This window comes from Crassostrea angulata, chromosome 7 (genome assembly GCF_025612915.1).
Source record: "Crassostrea angulata isolate pt1a10 chromosome 7, ASM2561291v2, whole genome shotgun sequence".
In the NCBI taxonomy this organism is placed as follows: Eukaryota; Metazoa; Mollusca; class Bivalvia; order Ostreida; family Ostreidae; genus Magallana; species Magallana angulata.
Genome location: NC_069117.1, coordinates 40,019,419 through 40,040,635, shown reverse-complemented (window position 1 = coordinate 40,040,635; position 21,217 = coordinate 40,019,419). Strand labels below are relative to the sequence as shown.

Below are 21,217 nucleotides of genomic sequence, written 5' to 3'. Positions count from 1 at the left end.
TAAATCCAATTTCTTCAGTTTGCATGGTAAAAAAAAGATAATTACTAACTGAAATAAACTGCCTTGGGGTTTTTTTTTTCAATAGTGCCCAGTTGAAGATTTATTATCTGTTATAAGATTACACATACACTTGTACTGAAATGTCGTAATAAACATCCCTATACATATATTCTGAATATATGTCAACTATACTAATGAAATAGAATAATTATTTCCTTTCACAATCAAATATTTTGAGTATGTTTTATTGTAATATTCAATACATGAATATCAATTATTACAACAACACAGGCATACACAAACTTTCATATTTACAAATTCATATCACAGTATAACGTTCATTTATGTAATTTTAAAATATGTTCATATGTTATTTGAGTGTTTTTGAGGAATTAGTAAATAAATTACATGTACATGTATATGATTTTATTCAGTTATAAACGAGTTTCTTAAACGAAGGACGTATATACAGCATAATTACTGTGTGTATCATTTTTTATGGATTTGGTAAATTCAAAGTTTCAAAGATAAGCGAATACGTGGTAAATAGAACCACTTTAACAAATCTTGGACTTTCAACAGTACTTTGCATCAAAACAAGTTATAAATGACGCTGGTATGTAGTGAAACATACACAGATTGCGTAATCTGGGCTCTAAGTTCAGGCAAATCTTGTTGATTTCAAAGAGCCACTGCTGAAAGGCCATCAGTGATATAGACAGGCCAACGTCACTTAGCTTGTTCGACACAACTACATGTACCTAAAAGTCCAAGCTCTTTTTTTAAATGGTTCTAATCCTACTATACAATGTTAGAAATTTAACTTCAATGATAAAGTTATTCCATGGATCAACTCAATGATATGATTTATTGCTAAAAAAAACCCTCAAAGAATACAAAATTATTCAAGATTTGCTATTAGCATTGTATATCTGTTTAATACTGTTATTTGAGCAATTTATTACGATTGGGTTTCAACAACAACAAAAATACAGTTTTAAACTGAATAAACCGAATTTTCAGAAACTTGTGAAGGTTCGCATGATATTAATAAAAGTAAACATTCAGTTGAAGAAGAAGAGTTTATGTATTACGTTGCTATAACTTTACGTTTTTATCAGAACTACTTAAAACCAGACAATGTAGCACATCCACCAAAAACGATCGACCATTAAAGGGGTGATGAATAGTATTGTTCTGGTTCAACCAAGATCAATACATTGTAATTAATTAACAACAACAGAGCACGTACATATATACAGCTCTCATGATGATGTACATTCTTGTAAAAAAAAAAGTCCAATTCGACAACTTGCACATAAAGATATGAAATTTAAATCCATCACTTTAGGTTTGTGTGTTGATCTTAAGAAAGGCATACTATCTTTGAGGAAAACAAAGGGTATTTAAAGGACATATCATTTCAACCAATTAAATGTTACAGATATCAATGATCAAACAAACGTCATAAAAAAACGTTGCCCAAATACATGCAGCTGTAAGTGGTTTAAATATTTACGGTTGAATAAACTAGAAATATACATCTTATGGCTAGATTTCCATCAGGAAGCAAGCGTTTGGCAGCAAAGTCAAACTATTTTGAAATTGATTAACAAACTAAATATCAAATTGCAAAAACTAGCCAGACAAGACAAGCTTTCATACAAAAGGGAAGATAAACAGGAAAACTTACATATTGTAGTTTTTTTCAAAGGATGGAGTAAAAAAATACTTAAAACTCTATACTATGTTACATTCATTCCTGCAGTAAATCAAATGTGACCTCCTGCACATTACCCGTAAAGAGATCTTCTGCTCTCACTCTCAGCTCTGTCTCTCCAAAAATCATGGTTTCTTCCATTTCACCCCGCGACGTTTTATTTCCTTTATTAAGAGGAATTTTCAAAATCCCAAGTTTTCTACAGCCACGCTCATCAATAAACATAGGATTTGGATCTTCGGAAATGAACACGGCGCATTCCAAAACATCTTTGGCTACTCCCAAGGTGTTAAATATTTGCGATTTTTTGAAACCAGGGTAGATACTTTCGCCTTTCTGGACATACTTAAAAAACACATCCTTGCATCTATCCTTTCCGTTCATGACAATTTTCTTGCTTTCTGGGTGGATGCCTTTTTCAAATGGCGGCCAGGTTTGTATGCCGTACGTATGCCTTGCTGATCTTCTTGAAATTGCCTGGGGGACGTGTCCAAAATAAACAGCGCCTTTAAGTACAGCTAGTCCAGCCTCCTCTGGAATTATAACTTTTTTTTGTGTGAAGTGTTCTTTGACTGCCTTCTGTACGAGTGCACATTCTGAGAAACCACCGACCATTAAGATTATTTTTACATCTTGAGCTTGTTTTTCCTGAAACAAATCATCCATGTGTTTGATGATATTGTTTATAGTCTTTTTATAAAACAGAGCAAAAAGTTCATTTTCCCACTTGAGTTTTCCTTTTAATGACTTTACTTTTCCCTCACAAGCTGAGCATTTTTCTACTATTTCTTTGAAATCTTTCACTTTATGACACTCCTTACTAAATTCAAAGTATGTCTGTGGAATAGTCATTGTAACTGGACTGTTTTTGTCAGGTAAAATAGTTCTTTTCTTAGTTTCAAACGTTCTGCAAATTTCTACATAGTCTTCCATGCTCTTCTCTTTTAACATATCCATAGTTTTGTCTCCAGCAAGATCACGGAGAAATTTCATGAAGGCGTCGTCCACAGACTTTCCTCCCCACGGCCCCCCACTAGCGGGCAGTAGTTCTTCCAACGTATTATCCTCTGCCTTTTTATGGATTGTAATATCTGCTGTTCCCCCTAAAAATATTAACATCAAACATACCTTAAATGTTTAACTTTCATTGAATTTGATAAGAAATGGGTATCTGAGTTAAAAACAAAAACCAACTAAAATTCTAAAAACTGTGTCCCTTTTAATTGAAACAAGGAATTCGAGGCAGCGTGCTACATGTCCTTGTGACCAGTAACTGGTAGTTCTTTTAAAAGTGACATATACATATCGATACATGTATGTAGGGTAATCTATTTAGCTTTATGACTTTAAAAGGTAAATTAAAATATCAATAGATCGGTCGAAAAAAAAAGATGATGACGACCGATTTTGCTATTCAATATTATCAATAATCTTCCAAAATTATTTACATAATTCTCTCTCTCTCTCTCTCTCTCTCTCTCTCTCTCTCTCTCTCTCTCTCTCTCTCTCTCTCTCTGAGACAAGTTTTTTTCAATTTAGGCCATTTAACATTTTTTGAAAACTTTCATGCTTTGTCATTATGATATAACTGTGCTTGTATGAAATTAATAAATTCATTACAAAAAAAAAAAAAAAAAAAAAAAAAAAAAAAAATAATCTTCCAAAATTAAAATGTTTTGTTTACAAACCAGTCTTCTTTGACATGAATGTTTCTGTCATATGATTGTGACTAGCATGCACGGTTGGATGAAAAGGAATTTGCATAGTCAAAATATACCAACAATAAGAGTTAACTTACAAATTATGCCAATATCAAAGGACGTGGATCCTTTTCATATTTAGTACAATAAACCAATTGGTTATCATCTCTTGAATTTGTTATTCATATTGGTTTTTTTTCAATAAAAACCCGCGGAACAATAAACAAGAGGCCCATGGGGACACATCGCTCACCTGAGCAACAATGACTTTATATGGGCGTTCACAGGATATTGTGTCATATGGCCCCTCGGTAGAATAACAAAAAATAATTACCGTAAAGTATCCGAATTTTACACTTAATTTTGCATACACTTAATCTTTGACATTGTACTTTTGATAGGGGTACACTATTAACTTCCAATACCCTTCATTTTCGTTCTGCCCTCACCTTCCCCCAACTTTACAAGGCGATCAAAATATATGAGAGCATATAGGTACATTTTCTTCCTCAACTACTTACTAGTTATTGTATAATATATTTTTAAAAAATATATCATAATAGTTTAATACTGTATTTTATTTTAAAAATTCCTATTATAATATTTGAAAGGAAAAAATTTACCTCAATGCGCTCAATTCCTTAAATTAAAAACGTTCAAAAATTTAATTGGTCTTCCTCTTTATAAACGACTGTTGTTTACCTGGCGTGAACTCGTGTGACGTTTTATAACCTTACTCACTTGATCGATGAATACACTCGAATGAAAAATGTTGTCACGTGATATGTTAAGAGCTATCATAATCAATGTAATGACAGGCATATCACTCCATTTTACTAAAGCCCACCCATTATTTCCATCTTTATTAAAAAAACAACAAATGGCTACAAACCAGGATGATTTTCCGCTGTAATATTTTCTTAGGAAAAGTGATAATGCCTTTATCCCCATAACAGAAATGTTTTTAGAACTATGGAAACTGTTTTAACGGCGTCGTTTTTTTACTCGTGTCTGAAAAACTATCAAAATTGGTATAGATTTCATATAATTCATCGTATAAGGAGGGGGCGCCAGAGAGTAGTTACAGCATATCATCCTTTTAATTTTTTTGTACAAGTATTTAACGTATAGCGAGACCTTTCTATTTATCAACCAAAATTTCAGCGCCAACCGTAGAATTATAAGCAAGATACAGAGCTCACATTCTGCTAGGTTTGCGTCATTTTTTGTTCACAGGAGTTTATTACACTCAACTTAAGATTTTTTACTTGGCATTTCCTATTCAACATTTAAAATGTAAACAAAAAACAAACAAAAAACAAACAAACAAAAAAAAGAAAAAGAATGGCCTCAGCTCTGTGTACAAAGATAGAACTGTAAGCAAAGCTCTGTATCCTTATTATAATTAGAAGCTTGAACTCAAATATGGTTAATAAATACAAAATAGTAAGCAATTAAACGAAGAAACATGCATTTTAAAACATATAAAGAGCACAATTTATTTTTCAAAATGAGTCACATATATATACCTAAGCTACATATTTCCGTCAGCGATATTTAACCCTGTTTAATCTAAATAGATTGAGAAAAAGCATCTCAACAAAAAACATTGCATTAATCTGGGTACCTTGTAAAGTGCGAAACGAAATAGAAACGAAACGAAACAAAATAAAACGAAACGAAATCTACCGAAACGAAATCTACCGAAACGAAACGAAACAAAATCAAAACGAAATCTACCGAAACGAAACGAAATCTACCGAAACGAAACGAAACTACCAAAACGAAACAAAATCAAAACGAAACCTACCGAAACGAAACGAAACAAAACGCGAAATCGGGCAAAATGAAATATATATAATCATTATGATTTTAAATATATTTAATAGTGTATGTTTTATAAGTAGCAAGTCTCTTTTGAAACGCAGCGAAAGTAAAAATAAAAATTGCGCGTATGTAAATGTGCACATTTGTAAATATGGATTACACTTTTATATAGACATTGCTCATTTTAGTGCAAAACAATACTTTAGACTGTGCCTATATATTTAACCCAAATTATCACTTTCGGGTTCTTGTTATATAACCCATTTGTATGTACACTTGTATATACACAAAATCGGATTTTACTGGCGATTACTGGTCTGTGTTTGTCCGACACTAAACTATGTACATGTAATATATCATAATTATTAAGTAAAATGTACGTGATTAAGAAGGGGCGAAGCGACAGCGGCCCCCTTCTTAGAACCATTTTTACAAGAGCTAGCCTAAGGTCTTTGAGTAGTTGTGTCAAACAACGATATGACATAGATCTGTCAAACTCATTGTTGGCCACTCAGCCATGACTCTTTGAAATTAACAAGATATGTCTGGCTTTTGAACTATGACTACGCAATCGGTGCATATTTGCTTGAAACCGCGTCATTTTTAACCTGTTTTGACGCAAGAAATAGATAGCTACGTCCTACTGAAAGTCCAAGGTCTTGTGAAAGTGGTTCTAATCAGTTTATCGCGTAAATTTTATTTAATATATTCAAACTTACTTAGAACATAATCCACTTTCATTCGCTGATCAAAAGTTCTGCGCCAATTAAATATTATCTCTCTTTGTTTAGGACTCTCTAAGCTATTAATCGGGTACCGTCAGATGTGACGTCGCTGTGAACTTCGAGAAATTTTTAACGACTGAAAACATTACTTATAGACAGAAAAGTTAGCGACTGCTGATTAGATACAAAAATGGATTATGTTCTTAATCAAATTACGCACTTTCCAGGCACGTAGCATCGTTATTCAAAGTGGTGGAGGGGGGGGGGGGGTAGACTGACCCAAAAAATCTTGACAAGTAAAGAAAAAAAAATGAAAAATGGCTCCATCTTTTTCACTTTTTAATATGTAAATTTAAGAAACATGTTGATGAGAGAAAAAGTGTGTGTGTGTGTGTGTGGGGGGGGGGATAGAGTGATAGAGTGATAAGACTTTCAGATGACCGATCTATTGCATAATTTCACATCTCTCTCTCTCTCTCTCTCTCTCTCTCTCTCTCTCTCTCTCTCTCTCTCTGCTTCATTCTTAACTACTAATTATTCTAATTTTAATGTAAGGAAAAATAGCTATTGATCCTTTTTTCTGAAATCTATCATCATTTTTACACAAAAAAAGTAACAAAACGTATAACGCTCTCAAATTTTAATATTTCCTCCTTAAACATCAACTCCAATGTAGAGCAACTTTGCTTTTACCTGTTCTAGTATAATTGATACCGACTCTTTGAAAATAACCAGCAAATCTTTTTAAAATCTTTAAATTTTTTTTACCTAAAATAGACATTTATCAAACTTTAATAAAAATAGACAAGTTGCCACTTTTCTTTTTTTCACTCCCATATACGTGTTTGCGTTCGCGATTTTATATTCTCGCAATTTGATGCAAACCCGTTAAATCACGTATTAAGTACTCGTGTAAAATAAGGAATCTAATATGTTACACCAACAAAAACATATAACTTGAAACGTGGGGGGGGGGGGGCCTCGGAAGTACCTCTCAAAATCAAAAAGCAGGACCCGACAATAATCAAAACTATAATAAATGGGCTTGATATGTATAAATACATGTAACAGTGATACACTTAATTTCATTTAAATCAATGTGTACAGCTTTTTGGGTTTTTCCTTAAATTATATTTATAGACATTTGCATAGTAACATCATTTCGATTAGTAAATTAACAAGCTTTTACATGTAACACAACAATTTTGAGAAATTGGTTGTGTTTAGATGATTAAGGGCGAAAATAAGAGTAAGTCAAACATAATAAAAGAGAAAACTACGCATATTTTGAAAAAGGTATTTTGAAATTAAATAGTATGCACGAACATATTTGCAGCTGGCAGCTGATTTACAGTATGCACGTATAAATAAAATACGTCAATAGAGAAAGAAGCCTTTATCGATGTCAAATTTTATGTAACAAGTGCTTAAACTATGTAAATTATATATGAAGTAAAGAATAATCCTTACACATAAGATATACATAATTATTTATATTTCAAAAATATTCTGATAGTTCTGTTTCGGTAGGTTTCGTTTTGATTTCGTTTCGTTTTGTTTCGTTTCGTTTCGGTAGATTTCGTTTCGTTTCGCACTTTAATCAACCATTACGCAAAAGACCATACCGAATTACCAATACCTGTAGAATGAATTATATTTTAAAATGTTGTTAATACATCAGTTTTTCCTTATTCTGCGCAGGTAAACAGTCAACTGTCTGATTGACCGAAGTCTATGTTTGATTTGATACGAATAAATTACAAAATACAGCCGATAGTTCCCCAGGTTACAAAGCACAAGTAATAAAAATGAAAAAATAATCAAAACAAGCTAACACAACCCTCAAAAGCGAAAACTGTCAACGTATTAAAATATTTAACATCAATTTACTTCACAAAATCAGCACCAATGCATCTTGCATGTTTTAAAGATTCCCTTCGCACGCGAATTAAACTAATTCATCTTTGACAGACCGACCCCAACATGGCTGCTTTGAACTCGAAATATGGAATACCGAACCCGAAGTTATAACTGATTCCTTTCCTTTATTATTATTTTCGTAACAACTCAAATTTGAAACAAAATTAGCCCTTAATTTTTGCAATTTAAGGTCATTATCCATACGTCACAAAACAACGTCTGACGTAATTCACGCGTTATTACGTCTTATCCGTGCCCGATCTAATTGAGACCTAACGTTAAAAGGCGTATTTCAAAACAAAGAAATCAAGCTGACATAGAAATTGATTCAAAACAAATATATCAAAAATCCTGGCAACTGCAATCAATTAGGCCCACCGGGGTATTAATCAGCGAAATAACATGACTAGGTTGTGTCGATTGCGTACTCGTTTTGAAAATATAGACCGCTTACTTTTGTGCTGCATAAACATCAATCCATTATAAGGTTGAATTTAATCAAATTCTTTTAGCATTAATCCCTGAAAGTCCATAAACATCCAAAATGAAATCCTGATCGAGATCTATATTTCAGTGGATTTTTCAAGCATAGATTTGTTTTCCACAAAAAAAATGTTTTTAGAAGAATTAAAAACCATGCGCTGAAGAGAAGTTATTTCATTATAAGAACAGTCTTTAAAAACAGTAAAAAAAAAAGTTTGAATAGAGGTTTTGTCTTGAAGGCATATATCAGGTAGTTAGCATTCTCCACGCATGTATCCGCAATTTCTAAATACCGATCTCGATCCATAATACTAACCGATATCCAAAGAAACAATCCTTTGCGATTTAAATGATACAGATTAATCTACAGTTTGTTTAAATCATATTTTCTATTTAACAATAATGAAAACATATTTGTTTAGAGTTATGAAATAATTAACCTATGCACAGTTTTATTTTTACGGATCTTTTTTCAAAATATATATTTTAATGATTTTGCCAAAAATATGCCAATTGTGATCCTGTAAAGGCCGGTCCGTTGGGTAATTTTATTTCCAATTGATTAATGGCGTTAAGATGTAAATAATATCAAAATTTTAGAGAATTCTGTACGTAAATAAAATCATAAGAGCTTATATTCTCTTTGAAAATTTATTCATTTTATCTAATTTGTATGCAGATTTATCTATTTTTTGATAAATAAGCAAGTGTAACATAAAAATTTTTGTTTTGCAATAATAATTCCTTTATCTTACATAGGATATAAGTCAAAAAAAGTATTTGTAAAAGTCAAATTTCAGGCTTAGGCTTATATTCTTTGTGTATGAGAAAAGCGCCATTTCCGCAATCGGTTCTATTTTTAGCAACGGCCCTCGCTTTTATAATACCGATGGACCAGCCAACAGGGTAAAATTTGATAAGAACATATCCTCAGATACACGTTTGAAAAATATGAAAAAATTCTGTACGCATTTTATTTATCTAGTGGGGTATGGACCATTACCTTAATATGTGTTCCTTACCATAAGGATGATTTATGCTGCATAACGTTGAATTTGACTTAAAAGTTTTTAAGAAGATTTTTCAAAATGCATCCCCTTTTTTTACAGTTTCGAGGTTGGTTTTCTCCGCTTTGAATGCAAATCTGCCTTTCATTTCTGCAATTGTTTTTCCTCCCATTAGGATGCTTTGTGCCAAATTTGGTTGGAATTTGCCAAGCAGTTTTAGGGAAGAAGTTCAAAATGTATAAAGTTTACAGACGGACGGACAGACGGACGGACAAATGGTCGACCGAAAAAAATGTGATCAAAAAAGCTCACTTGAGCTTTAAGCTCATGTGAGCCAAAAATCTGCTGTCCTTAAACTTTAAACTCTGACGTTACACGATCCATTTTCTCAGTAATAAAATATTATAAAAAAGTTAAACGTAAACGATAATATTCGTTAATCAGTAATTATATATTTTGAGGACATATAAAACTTTCATCCTGACACACCTCCTAGATCCACCACCATGTATTTCGTTCCAGGTTTGACTACACCCATTGCTGTTGCAGATAAATCTTGCTCCTCATTCTCAAACTGCAGGTGTTGACAATATATAGATGCAGCCTCTGGCTCCAATGCTATGATTAAGTCTTCTTTCTTAATTCCAGCCTAAAAACGTAAACGACTTCTACATTTCTGGTCATGAAATTATCAAATACAAATTAGGCTGAAATAAATTACGGACCAAACTTTTTAACACCATTTATTTTAACTAATCTTACACCAACAGCTGCTTCCCTCATAAACATTTTGGCCTTGTCTCCCCATATTGCTGGTACTGTTAACACGTATTCCAAGTCAACTTCTCCTTCCGCTTCCTGGATGATCATACACTTCTTTATCTCTTCCATTAGGTGATCTTTTAGAAACCTTATGGAGTAGGAAAACACTTTTATTGCTTCCAGCATTTTTCCGCTCAAATCTTTGCACTTGATTTTCCTGTGTAGCGCCTGTTCAAGCAAAGCATATAAAATTAATTCAAACACTCCAGGTGACTGAATGAGGGTCTGAGACAATATGGATTGGCGTAGGATGCCTTATTGCGTCGTAATTGGGATGTTATTTGCTAACTCGGAACAACGTGAACCAGTACGTATGTAAATCGCAACTTCTCGGGTCTTTCCGACAGAGCTGGGAAAAACACTTAAAATGCATTAACATTACCAGATGTTAGAATTTTATACAAAATGGAGTCGCTTCCCATTAAAATATGTATCGGCTAGACAGTCTTGTTATGTCGTTTCTGTGGTATATTTTAGGATATATCATCGACTTTAATGAAGTCTAGCTCACATCTGAAAAGATCGGAAAATGTGCTATATTTATATCAAGTTTTACAAAAAGGAGGCTTGTCATGGCCACCTACGTAATTTATACATTAAGGGTGTTTTTCCGAGCTCTGTCGCAAAGGCCCGAGAAGTACATATGTTTGCCAACCTGATTTGCAGAACAATTTCATACATAAATACATTCATGTACTAAAATGTTTTACATTATTGTAGTACATGGTACATGTACTACCGGTTTCATAAGAAATCAAAATAGGATAAAATTATTCAATAAAATCAAAAGAAATATCACTTTCTTGTTTTTTCTTAGATTATGCATTATATCAAACTTCGTCAGCTACTTAATTAACTTTATCACGGATTATAGATACGCATATCTAACAAGTAAGTAACTGTAAATCAAAGAAGATGGGGGAATAAGATGGCGCAAATGCCCATTCGGTTCAGTAGTGAAATACAATTTTAAAGTTATTTTTCCCCAATTAAATCTATTCAAATATATTATAATACAATTTTGCAAAAGCAAAATTTCTAAGTATAGTCAGTTTTTAATATATTTAACAAAAAATAAGGAAAAAAAAATATTGTCGGAAATTTAGGTGGTATCGAACCCGTAACATAAAAACCCTAGATATATACGGTTAGCTTATGCCAGGTACTCTAACCACTGAGCCATTTCAGACACAACAAAGGCGGCTTTTTAAATATTATGTGTGACTAAGGTCACGAATTACCGGACTTGTATTATTTTTTCAATACGTTCAGTTGTTGGGATACAAAATGATATTTTTAATGTATAGTGGGTCATCTCTCCACGTTTTTGTTGATTGAAATCGGTTTGTTTTCCATTAGACCTTAATTAGACTATGAGAAAAATATGGAGCACAGACCCACTCTATAAAAGAAAATGCCTTGAAGTTCTAAAAATGACAATATTTGCAGGTTTTGATACGCATACGCCTGTTTGAGTCAACATATTCCAAGTATTAACCATACCTACAGGTTACAAATCAATGATTCGTTAAATATATATTGTTTTAAATGATTTAAAAAAAACCCATCAGATTTGTTGATACTTTAATTTTTTAGTAGCATGTCCGACCGCGTATGGGCATTTTACACGCCTTATCCACCCATCTTCTTATAGTACATTAAAAATAGCACACCTCATCTTGATGTAAGATCATTTTGAACCTCTGAAACAGGTAATAATCCTTATGAGCTCCAGACTCTGCCAGAGTCGCATACTTGTCTTCTGCCTCGTACCCGAAGCTGACAAATTCGGCTTTGCTATCCAACAAAAGCACAGTTGGTGCTTTATGGGAAATCAAAGAGCCTCCTTGCCAGTGGTTTGTATAAACCTTGCCCCAGTTTTGGCTGAAGGAAAATGCGTATCCAGAAAAAGTAGTGCCAAAGTCAATGGCTACTACAATTGGTTTCTTGCACTTGCTGGTAATGGACTTTTCCATTTTTATTTTTCCTCGGTTTCTGGTTGTTTCCTACAGTTCATGGATCTGCAAAAAAAAAAATTACAAAATTAGTAATGATATGAAATAGCTACTAAAAATTCTTCTATCCAGGAAAGACAGATCAGTTAACGTCTGTGTGAATTACGCTTTAAATACATGTAGCTGGAATTAATGATTTAAATACATGCATATGTCCGTGTGCATGTATGTATGAAATAACTCATCAGAGTACTTTATCTACATCTCCAATTTGCAGATACTAAACTTTATTATACATTCAAGTAATATGATTGGTTTTTTAAAGTAAACATCGTCACTGCCATGTACATGTACAGTTGTATGCTTTTTAATCGTTAATTTTGAATTCATTTGATAAAAGCTTGTCATCTACCTTCATAACCCGCATGAATCATCATAGAAAGCATTTTATTGTTATAGTCTGTCCCAAGCTTCCATCACATTTTGATGATTTTTAATATAAATACACATACCTGTGAAAGAAATACAGTTGAAATCGATGAAAGGGAATACGTCCAAGATATCTTCATTTAACAATTAAAATTTTTCACTCATAAAAGTTCACAGGAAAGAAAACAAATTTCTAAATGAGATTTTTAATGGGAAATGTTTACATCTTTTCTCCATTCGGAAGTATTCGGAATACCTCGTGTAATTTTTAAAACGTTATCAACCGGGCTTATTAACAAACTGATTAATGGCTGATGTAAAAACTCGGGACAGAGTATTATATTTACATTTTTTTTAACAAACTAATAAATTGATCATGGAAAGGAAGAAAAAATATCTAAATTATTGTTATTGTTAAATTGTTAAATTATTGTTAAATTATTATAATAATGTACATCAGTACGTTAGATAACAAAACCCAACAGAATCGTCTTCCACAGGAATTTGAGTCTGACATCAGCATGATTAGAACCATTTTAACAAGACAATGGACTTTCGTTAGGACGAACGTAACTATCAATTTCTTGCATCAAAACAGGTTCAAAATGACGCTGGTTTAGAGGAAAATATGCATAGATTGCGTAGTTTTAGCAATGAAATAGACAGGTCTTCGTCACATTACTGTTTGACACAACTACCCAAAGTCCAAGCTCTTCTTAAATTGGTTCTATCTTGTGCAGTCCGTGATTATTCTTAGGTTGCTGAAGATTTAGACCAATCGATAAACGGGGCGTTTAGATTTAAGTCCTGTTAGTTTCTATAGTGGTATGCTACAATCAATATCCATAAGAAATAGGGTGAATCATAATTAGCAAATGTAAATATATAAAATATACACCGTAGAGAGAAATCAGACATGTTAAACATTTGTATTAGCATTTAAGCTGGAATTTGCTGCCATTTAAAATGTTCCACTTTTACTAATGGGCCATTGTCACGAATTTTGTCAAATTTTAATATTTTTAAAATATTATTTTTTTTATTTCACACATTCTGCAGACATACAATGCATGATTATGCTGCTTTAAATATAATAATTCAGAAATGCAATTTTTCTTTTTTTTTTTTTTTTTTTGAGAGAGAGAGAGAGAGAAGGAAAATTCAAGTAAAAATTGGATTCCAGATGTTCCAATGAGTATCAATAATCTCATTTTCACTAACCAAAGAAAAATGATATTAAGGATATCTTTGCTTTTACCAAGGATGCCTAGAATGAAAGTTTTCTTGGTAAATGTAACCTGAAAATTGATTTTTTCTTCTAAATAATGATTAAAATTTTCTAAAAAAGATTGAACACATTCATAATCCCACAATATATGTTCTATAGTTTCCTCTTCTCTGTGACAAAAGGTACACATTTTAGAGTTTACTTTTTTAATTTTGAATAAACAAGAGTTTGTTGCTAAAATTTTGTTATTTATTCTGTATTGGAACCATTGAAGTTTACAATTTTTTGTTATTATGAAAGGTAGTTTATGGATTAATTTCCATTCCATGTCCTCTATATCTAATAATTCATTCCACCTTCTTTACCTGTTGTCACAGAGGTATTATTGTTTAAAATATGATAAAAAACTTTGACTTTTTACATTTCATAACTTTATGTATGTTCTCTATAATAAGCGGGTTTGCTAATTTTCTTAAAGTTTGGTTTTCACCCAATTTTCTGCTGTATGACTTTACAGCATGGATTATACTTGCATATTCTAAAAAGTTGACCTTTACATTCGTATACATGTACATATCACAAAACTTATCAAAACTAAGAAAAGTACTATCTTCCTTAATGATATCATTGATGTATCTAATATTATTATCAAATAGTTGTTTCTTAAAAAAAGATTTCCCTCCAATATGGATCAAAGGGTTATAAAATAAAGGCGAGTCTGCAGTTGCGCCAGACTCTAATACATGTATATTATGCAGGTCAACCCATGCATTATACACATCTATCCAGAACTTGTTTTCTAATGATTTCAAAAGTATATTAATGTATTCAATACCACATGATGTAAATTTATTTTTATTAAAATTAAGTATGAATTGACTCAACCCCCTGTTTGTGACAATAAGCTGTCTCACCCAGAATAATTTCATGGAAGATATAAATGCTTTGATATTTATCATCTTAAGACCACCTTCTTCATATTTTTGAACAAGAACATCCCTCTTTATTCTGTGAGTTGAGCCATTCCATATAAATGAAAAGATTGGCTTTTCTATTTCTTTACAATCAAAGACAGATGGGTTTGGGATAGACATTAGTATATGATTCAACAAAGGTAGCACTAATGTCTTAATAACTTTAATCTTGCCAATGGGAGTTAAATGTCTTTTATCCCACTGTTTAAGGATAGACTTAATTTTAACCAGTTTTGGATCATAGTTAATACTAGACATATTTAGCAAATCAACATCAAAATTCATTCCAAGCAAGGTGAATTTAGTAGATCCCCAATTCAACTTGCTATTAGGAATAATTAGTATATCATTACTATATATTTTGGAACCTATCCATACAGTATGAGTTTTTGAATAATGTATACACAAGCCGGACATTTCCGAGAATCTATGTAATGTAGAAATGGTTTCTAACAAACTTTCTTCACTTCCATCCAGGATGATATACCTTTAATTTTTTCATTTTTTCTGATTTGTATCGCCAAAATTTCTGCACAAATCAGGAATATATAAGGGGATAATGTTTAATAAATATTTTTATTGTTTATAATGTTTAGTAGCCTAATGCATCTCATTTCTAGCGATGCATGACTCGACGTTTTAAACAATAGTCCCCTTATGAATAGTTAAAAATTCAAGTACATGTATCATTATGATTATTTGAGAAGTCAGGCACCTGCATATTTAATATGGGGATCCCAAATATACGTCACCGATGGACACCCATGATTTGGCTTGCATTCAAATTTGCAGATAGTCTTTTTAAAAATTAAAGATTAAATAATAATCTTAATGTAAAGATTCTATCATACCCGACTTTATAAACTGTCTCATCAGTAGTAATAAACTACAAACGTAGATTCCATTCCCAGTCCAGAACTCTCAAAGTTACTTTCGATTTGGCTATAGGTTTGATGACAGCAGGGAGTTATCGGTCTTCTTCACTAAGGCGGATCCAAGATTAAAACGAAAGTACATTGTTTACTATAAAATCCAAAGATGGCAACCTCTAAAGAAGAGAAAATACCCAGTAAAAGTAAGGCCCTGGTCGTCGCTGCGATCGACTTCGGGACGATGTACTCCGGTTATGCCTTTTCTCTCACACAAGATTGGAAAAAAACGTACACATACACCTGGTATGGAGGAAATGCACCTTCGAATAAAAACCCGACAGTGTTATTGTTAGATTCGAACGAAGAGTTTGTGGCTTTTGGCTACGATGCCGAAGACCAATACTCCAAGTTGACCGCCAAAAAAGTTCATGAGGATTATTACTACTTCCAACGATTTAAGATGATTCTACATCAAGACTTGGTAAATACATAAGCTATTAATTGTATATACATGTATATGTCTACTTGTATAATTATATATTTACATTTTTCAGTATCTTTGTAGGAGATGCCACTGCGAATTGATCTTGAAATGTATAGTCCAATACATTTCAACAATCATTATTTTAATATTCTATTGGCAATTGCTGAAAATGATATATAACTCTAAATAGGACAATTCATTAAAAAACAAAAAAAAAAACAGGCTAGAAATCTTTTATAAAAAGTTCTCTTTTGTCTTTGGCAACAGGGAGTAAAGAAAAACATTCTTTGTACTGACGAACTTGGAAAGAAACTCCCGGCTTCTATGGTATTCGCTCATTGTATTCGACATTTGAAGGATCATCTGTTAACGGAAATAAATAAAAGCATTCCAGGGATCTCAACCGAGGAAGTAGACTATGTTTTGACAGTACCTGCTATATGGGGTGAACGTGCCAAACGATTTATGAGGGAGGCAGCCAAAGAGGTACGCGAAGGATCAAGTTAAACCATTTTATAATATTATCACAAATGTCTAACCAACTTTTAAATAAAGGAAGTATAAAACCCCCGAGATATTAAATGCATAATTACCCGGAGATGCAAGCGTTTATGCAGTAAAAAAAAAACCCGGTTGATCGTACCTTTTATTAATGCGTTAAAATTTCATTTAAAGTAATCGTTTGAATTATCATTTGTACATTTTTACATTAGGAAATCAATAAAACATCGAAGTCAGAAGGGCTAGAATTATTTTAATTGCTTCGTAATGGAGTTATGGCATTAACAACTTTTTTTAAAAACATTTCATGATGCTGACCTTTAAAACCAATAATGAAATTTAGTACACTGGTCATATATTCATTTTAGGCTGGAATAAAAGAGAGACTTATAATTGCACTTGAACCAGAGGCTGCTTCCATTTACTGTCAGCATCTAACAAAAGAGGATCTAACAAAAGATGATCATAAGCAAACCTCGTCTGTGCTGGGACAACTGAGTGTGGGTGACAAGTACATGGTGGTGGACCTTGGAGGTGAGTTTTTAATTGCAGCTTCAATGCACATGTAATTCGTAGGCTTTCGTATGACAATCGATACCTTTTTTATCTCTTTTTATAAAAATTGGTTCTAAATTTGGTTTAACGAGGCAGGGTCTAATTTGTTCTGCCCTACATTTTTTAATGAAATTTATTTCATGAATTTCTACTGAAATAATTATCATTTCTAAACAAAAAATCAGATATTTTCCACATCGGTTTTTTAGGGGGTCATCTCAAAGTTTGTTAATTTTTAACATAATTATATGACCTTATGGGATTTTGCTTGAAATGTATCAATTTTGCACATTTTTTAAAAAAAATTTCCTGTTCTTCATATGAATGTAATGGCTAAAAGACATCAATTGATCAAATGAAAAAAACCTTATACCTCCTCGTTTGTTCCAGGGGTCTTATCATAGTTTTATTTGCAAGCCCAATTTCTAAGAAATTGTCGGATAAGACAGGGCAGAACAAATTAGACCCAGCCTCGTTAAGTATTACTTTCTTTAAGGATATGTTCCAAAGAAAACTATCGATAATTGTTAAAATTTGAACTACATGTAGAAGAAGCTTTTAATGAAAAAGAAAACCGAAATTTGTGGAAGACTAATTGCAATTCGGCGAGTTTTGTTAACTCGCCCAATTGCAATTAGAAAATTTGTTATTTACCATAAAACATATTATAGAAATGATAATAATTTTTCAGGATTAATTCTTACAAATTCAGCATCCATTGATATTAAAGGGAATGCTTAGGATCAATTTTTAAATTGGTTCTTTATAATGAAACAAAACATGTTTTAACTAAAGGATAGATACATAAAGATTATTGTATGATAACTCAAGGAATAACGGAAATCTAATTACCATTTTAAATAAGAATTCCGTTATTCCTTGAGTTATCAAATAATAATTATTATATGATAACTCAAGGAATAACGGAATTCTAATTTTGTACGTAACAAAAACTAAAGAAATGTTGATCGTTACTTCAAAAAAGATACGGTTTTATAATATGGGTAAATGAAGAAGATGCTGTTATAGTAATGAACATGCCTTTGTAAGTATTTACTTCTGCTGTACTTTCTTTTCAATTACATTGTAAAATAGATATACGGTATAACAGATTCATTTAGTCCGATAGATACATGTAGATAGACGGACAGACAGACAGACAGACAGACAGACAGATAGATAGATAGATAGATAGATAGATAGATAGATAGATAGATAGATAGATAGGTAAAAGTTCAATTAATACAGGATTCAAACAATCGATTATATATATATATATATATATATATATATATATATATATATATATATATATATATATATATATATATATATATAAAAGAAGCACTAGTAACCCAACAACACTCGTTATCTAAAGTGTCGGATCAAAAGATACACGGTTATAAGATGAGATATAAAAAAGCACTAAAAATAACCAACGACACGAACAATAAAGTAAAATATTGTCAAATTTTCGGGACAACCCGTCCTTTCTTCAGGACAACAAAACAAAGATGTAGCTGCCACGTTTTGATCCGGTGTTTATACATTATCTAGTTTTTATATATTATTTAGTTTGTAGTTTAGTGCTAGTTTTGTAGATGTTTTTCTTCTTTCTTATCATATGTAGTTTTTATTTTGTTGTCCTGAAGAAGGGACGGGTTGTCCCGAAAATTTGACAATACTTTACTTTATTGTACGTGTCGTTGGTTATTTTTAGTGCTTATATATATATATATATATATATATATATATATATATATATATATATATATATATATATATATATTTTTTTTTTCTACCCTATAGGGGGAACAGCAGACATAACAGTGCATCAGCAATGTGAAGATCTCACTCTAGAGGAAATCGTCCCCGCAAGTGGAGGGCCCTGGGGAGGAAAATCGGTAGATGACCGTTTCATAGGTTTCCTTGAGAATATAAGCGGCCCAGAGTCAATGGCTGAGTACAAAAAGCAAAATATGTACGACTTTTTAGACATTCTTAGAAAATTCGAAATTACTAAACGAAGCATCACACCTGAAAAAACCGGACACGTATGGGTACGAATTCCTTTATCTTTTTTTGAATTTTGTAAAACCAATAGAAAAGTAAAAAATGCTTCCGCTGCAATAGAGGTATCATCTCATAAAGGCATTGTTCAGTATGAATCAGGAAAATTGAAATGGACAGTAGAGAATTTCAAGCAAATTTTCTTTGAGGAAACGGTCGACAGCATTGTAAAACATATAGAAAAACTGTTGAAAGACGCTAAAATTAGAGATACAAAAGCCATATTAATGGTTGGAGGCTTTTCTGAATGCAAATTAGTTCAACAGGCAATCATAAAAAAATGTACGGGCAAGAAGGTTATAATTCCAATCGACGCAGGACTAGCAGTTGTGAAAGGCGCTGTTTATTTCGGTCACGATCCAAAGGCCATTTCCAGAAGAGTAGCAATGTATACGTATGGGATACAAACCTGGCCCGAATTCAAACCTACACTGCATCCACTTTCCAAAAAATACGAAATCGATGGTAAATCTCGTTGTAAGGATGTCTTCTTCCCAATTGTGCGAAAAGGAGAAAAGATCCCTGTTGGTTTGTCCAAACCTCAAATCTTTCGCCCTCTGTTTGAAAAGGGGAGTATGCTTCATTGCTCTGTGTACATCTCGGATGACGAGGATCCAAAATATATCGACGAATCTGGTTGTGACCTACTGGGAACCCTCGAAGTACCACTGTTGAATCATGATCCGGCGAACGTAGAGGTGGAAGAGACACTTTATTTCGGAGAAACTGAGTTGAGGGTGACTGCTCGAGATTTATCAACTAACAAGGCCATAGATTTCACGTTCGATATTTTATAATAAAAGATGTGCATGGAACCCGTGCGATATTTGCCATTTTTGAATACCTTTTAGATTCGTAGATAAATCTATTCTACTGTAATACACGTATATGTACTGTACATTTCTATTGAAAGCAAAGTTTACTACTAATTTTTTTTTCTAAATATAAATTTCAAAATCGATGATATTAGAAAATAAACACTTTAAACCTAGTATATAGAGCATGTTACATATAAATTATCATGATTACATGATAATGATATCATATTATAATTTACACTGCTCTCAATAGAAAGAAACCTTTGACTCTTTTTATTATACAAAATTATAATTATACATTTTTTTTTATAAAACTACATTTTCAACAACTTTTTTACGCGTAGAGACCAAATCTCTGCCAAACGACACCATAAGCTATACACGTATCTTATACAATGTACGTTACCATATGATTGGAATTACAGTCATATACATAAGTTGCTTGAATATATTTCAATTTGCTGAATTTTAGAAGTTGCAACTAATAAATGTAAAGGTTGATACTCAAGTTGCCAAAGCAGTATTTATTGATTTGACATTAAACGTGATTTATTATGAAATCCAACATTTATTGACACTGAAGGAGGGGAGGGGGGCGAATGCACTACAATCATACATAAATGTCAATTCATTTATTTCATAAAGCAACCATAACCATGATTTGCAGGAATGATAAATTGTTCATATGATATATCATTCCAGCAAATATGCAGAATTTTGACATACAATTAGCAGCTACAGGTCTGTAGCTTCCGGTCTGAAAAATTCGGACGGACGTCCCAGGTCGTCCTTCCGAATTTTTTCAGACTGGGAGCTACAGTCCTGCAGCTAACATACAATATATTTATATAAACTATACTGATAAAACAACGGTACATTTGATAAACCTCTTCACGATAACCGCAGCGCTCCTTTGCATGACATAAAATTTTGTGAATTATGATGTAACGGCAATATTTGAATTAACAGCGTTAGTATTATAGATGTAATATTTTTTTTAAAAAATAACATGTTTGCCCTACAAAAATCAATTTGCAGTTACCGAAACAAGATTAATTCTATACGGGAATAATCGTTCATCTTTGTTTATTAACACCGTACTGTCACTTGTAATGAAATACATGTAC

At 32.3% G+C, this 21,217-nt stretch overlaps 2 protein-coding genes across 3 annotated transcripts; one reads left to right on the top strand and one right to left on the bottom strand.

Moving 5' to 3' along the window:
* Nucleotides 1–147: 147 nt before the first annotated feature.
* LOC128155916 (heat shock 70 kDa protein 12A-like) lies at nt 148–15,755 on the bottom strand. 2 transcript variants are annotated; one of them, XM_052817800.1, is made up of 5 exons: nt 15,642–15,755; nt 11,878–12,225; nt 10,145–10,372; nt 9,872–10,031; nt 150–2,823 (listed from the first exon to the last, which is right to left on the bottom strand). In XM_052817800.1, the coding sequence occupies exons 2-5, from the start codon at nt 12,178–12,180 to the stop codon at nt 1,757–1,759; spliced, it is 1,758 nt and encodes a 585-aa protein (XP_052673760.1). In that variant the 5' UTR covers nt 12,181–12,225; nt 15,642–15,755; the 3' UTR covers nt 150–1,756. The 2 variants fall into 2 exon arrangements, with proteins under 2 accessions (XP_052673761.1, XP_052673760.1); XM_052817801.1 differs by lacking the exon at nt 15,642–15,755 and having other exon boundaries at nt 148–2,823; nt 11,878–12,206.
* On the top strand, nt 15,709–20,419 carry LOC128155914 (heat shock 70 kDa protein 12B-like). The gene is made up of 4 exons (XM_052817799.1): nt 15,709–16,143; nt 16,414–16,632; nt 17,016–17,181; nt 19,012–20,419. Exons 1-4 carry the CDS (start codon nt 15,829–15,831, stop codon nt 20,067–20,069), a joined length of 1,758 nt encoding a protein of 585 aa, XP_052673759.1. The 5' UTR covers nt 15,709–15,828; the 3' UTR covers nt 20,070–20,419.
* The last annotated feature ends 798 nt before the right edge of the window (nt 20,420–21,217 follow it).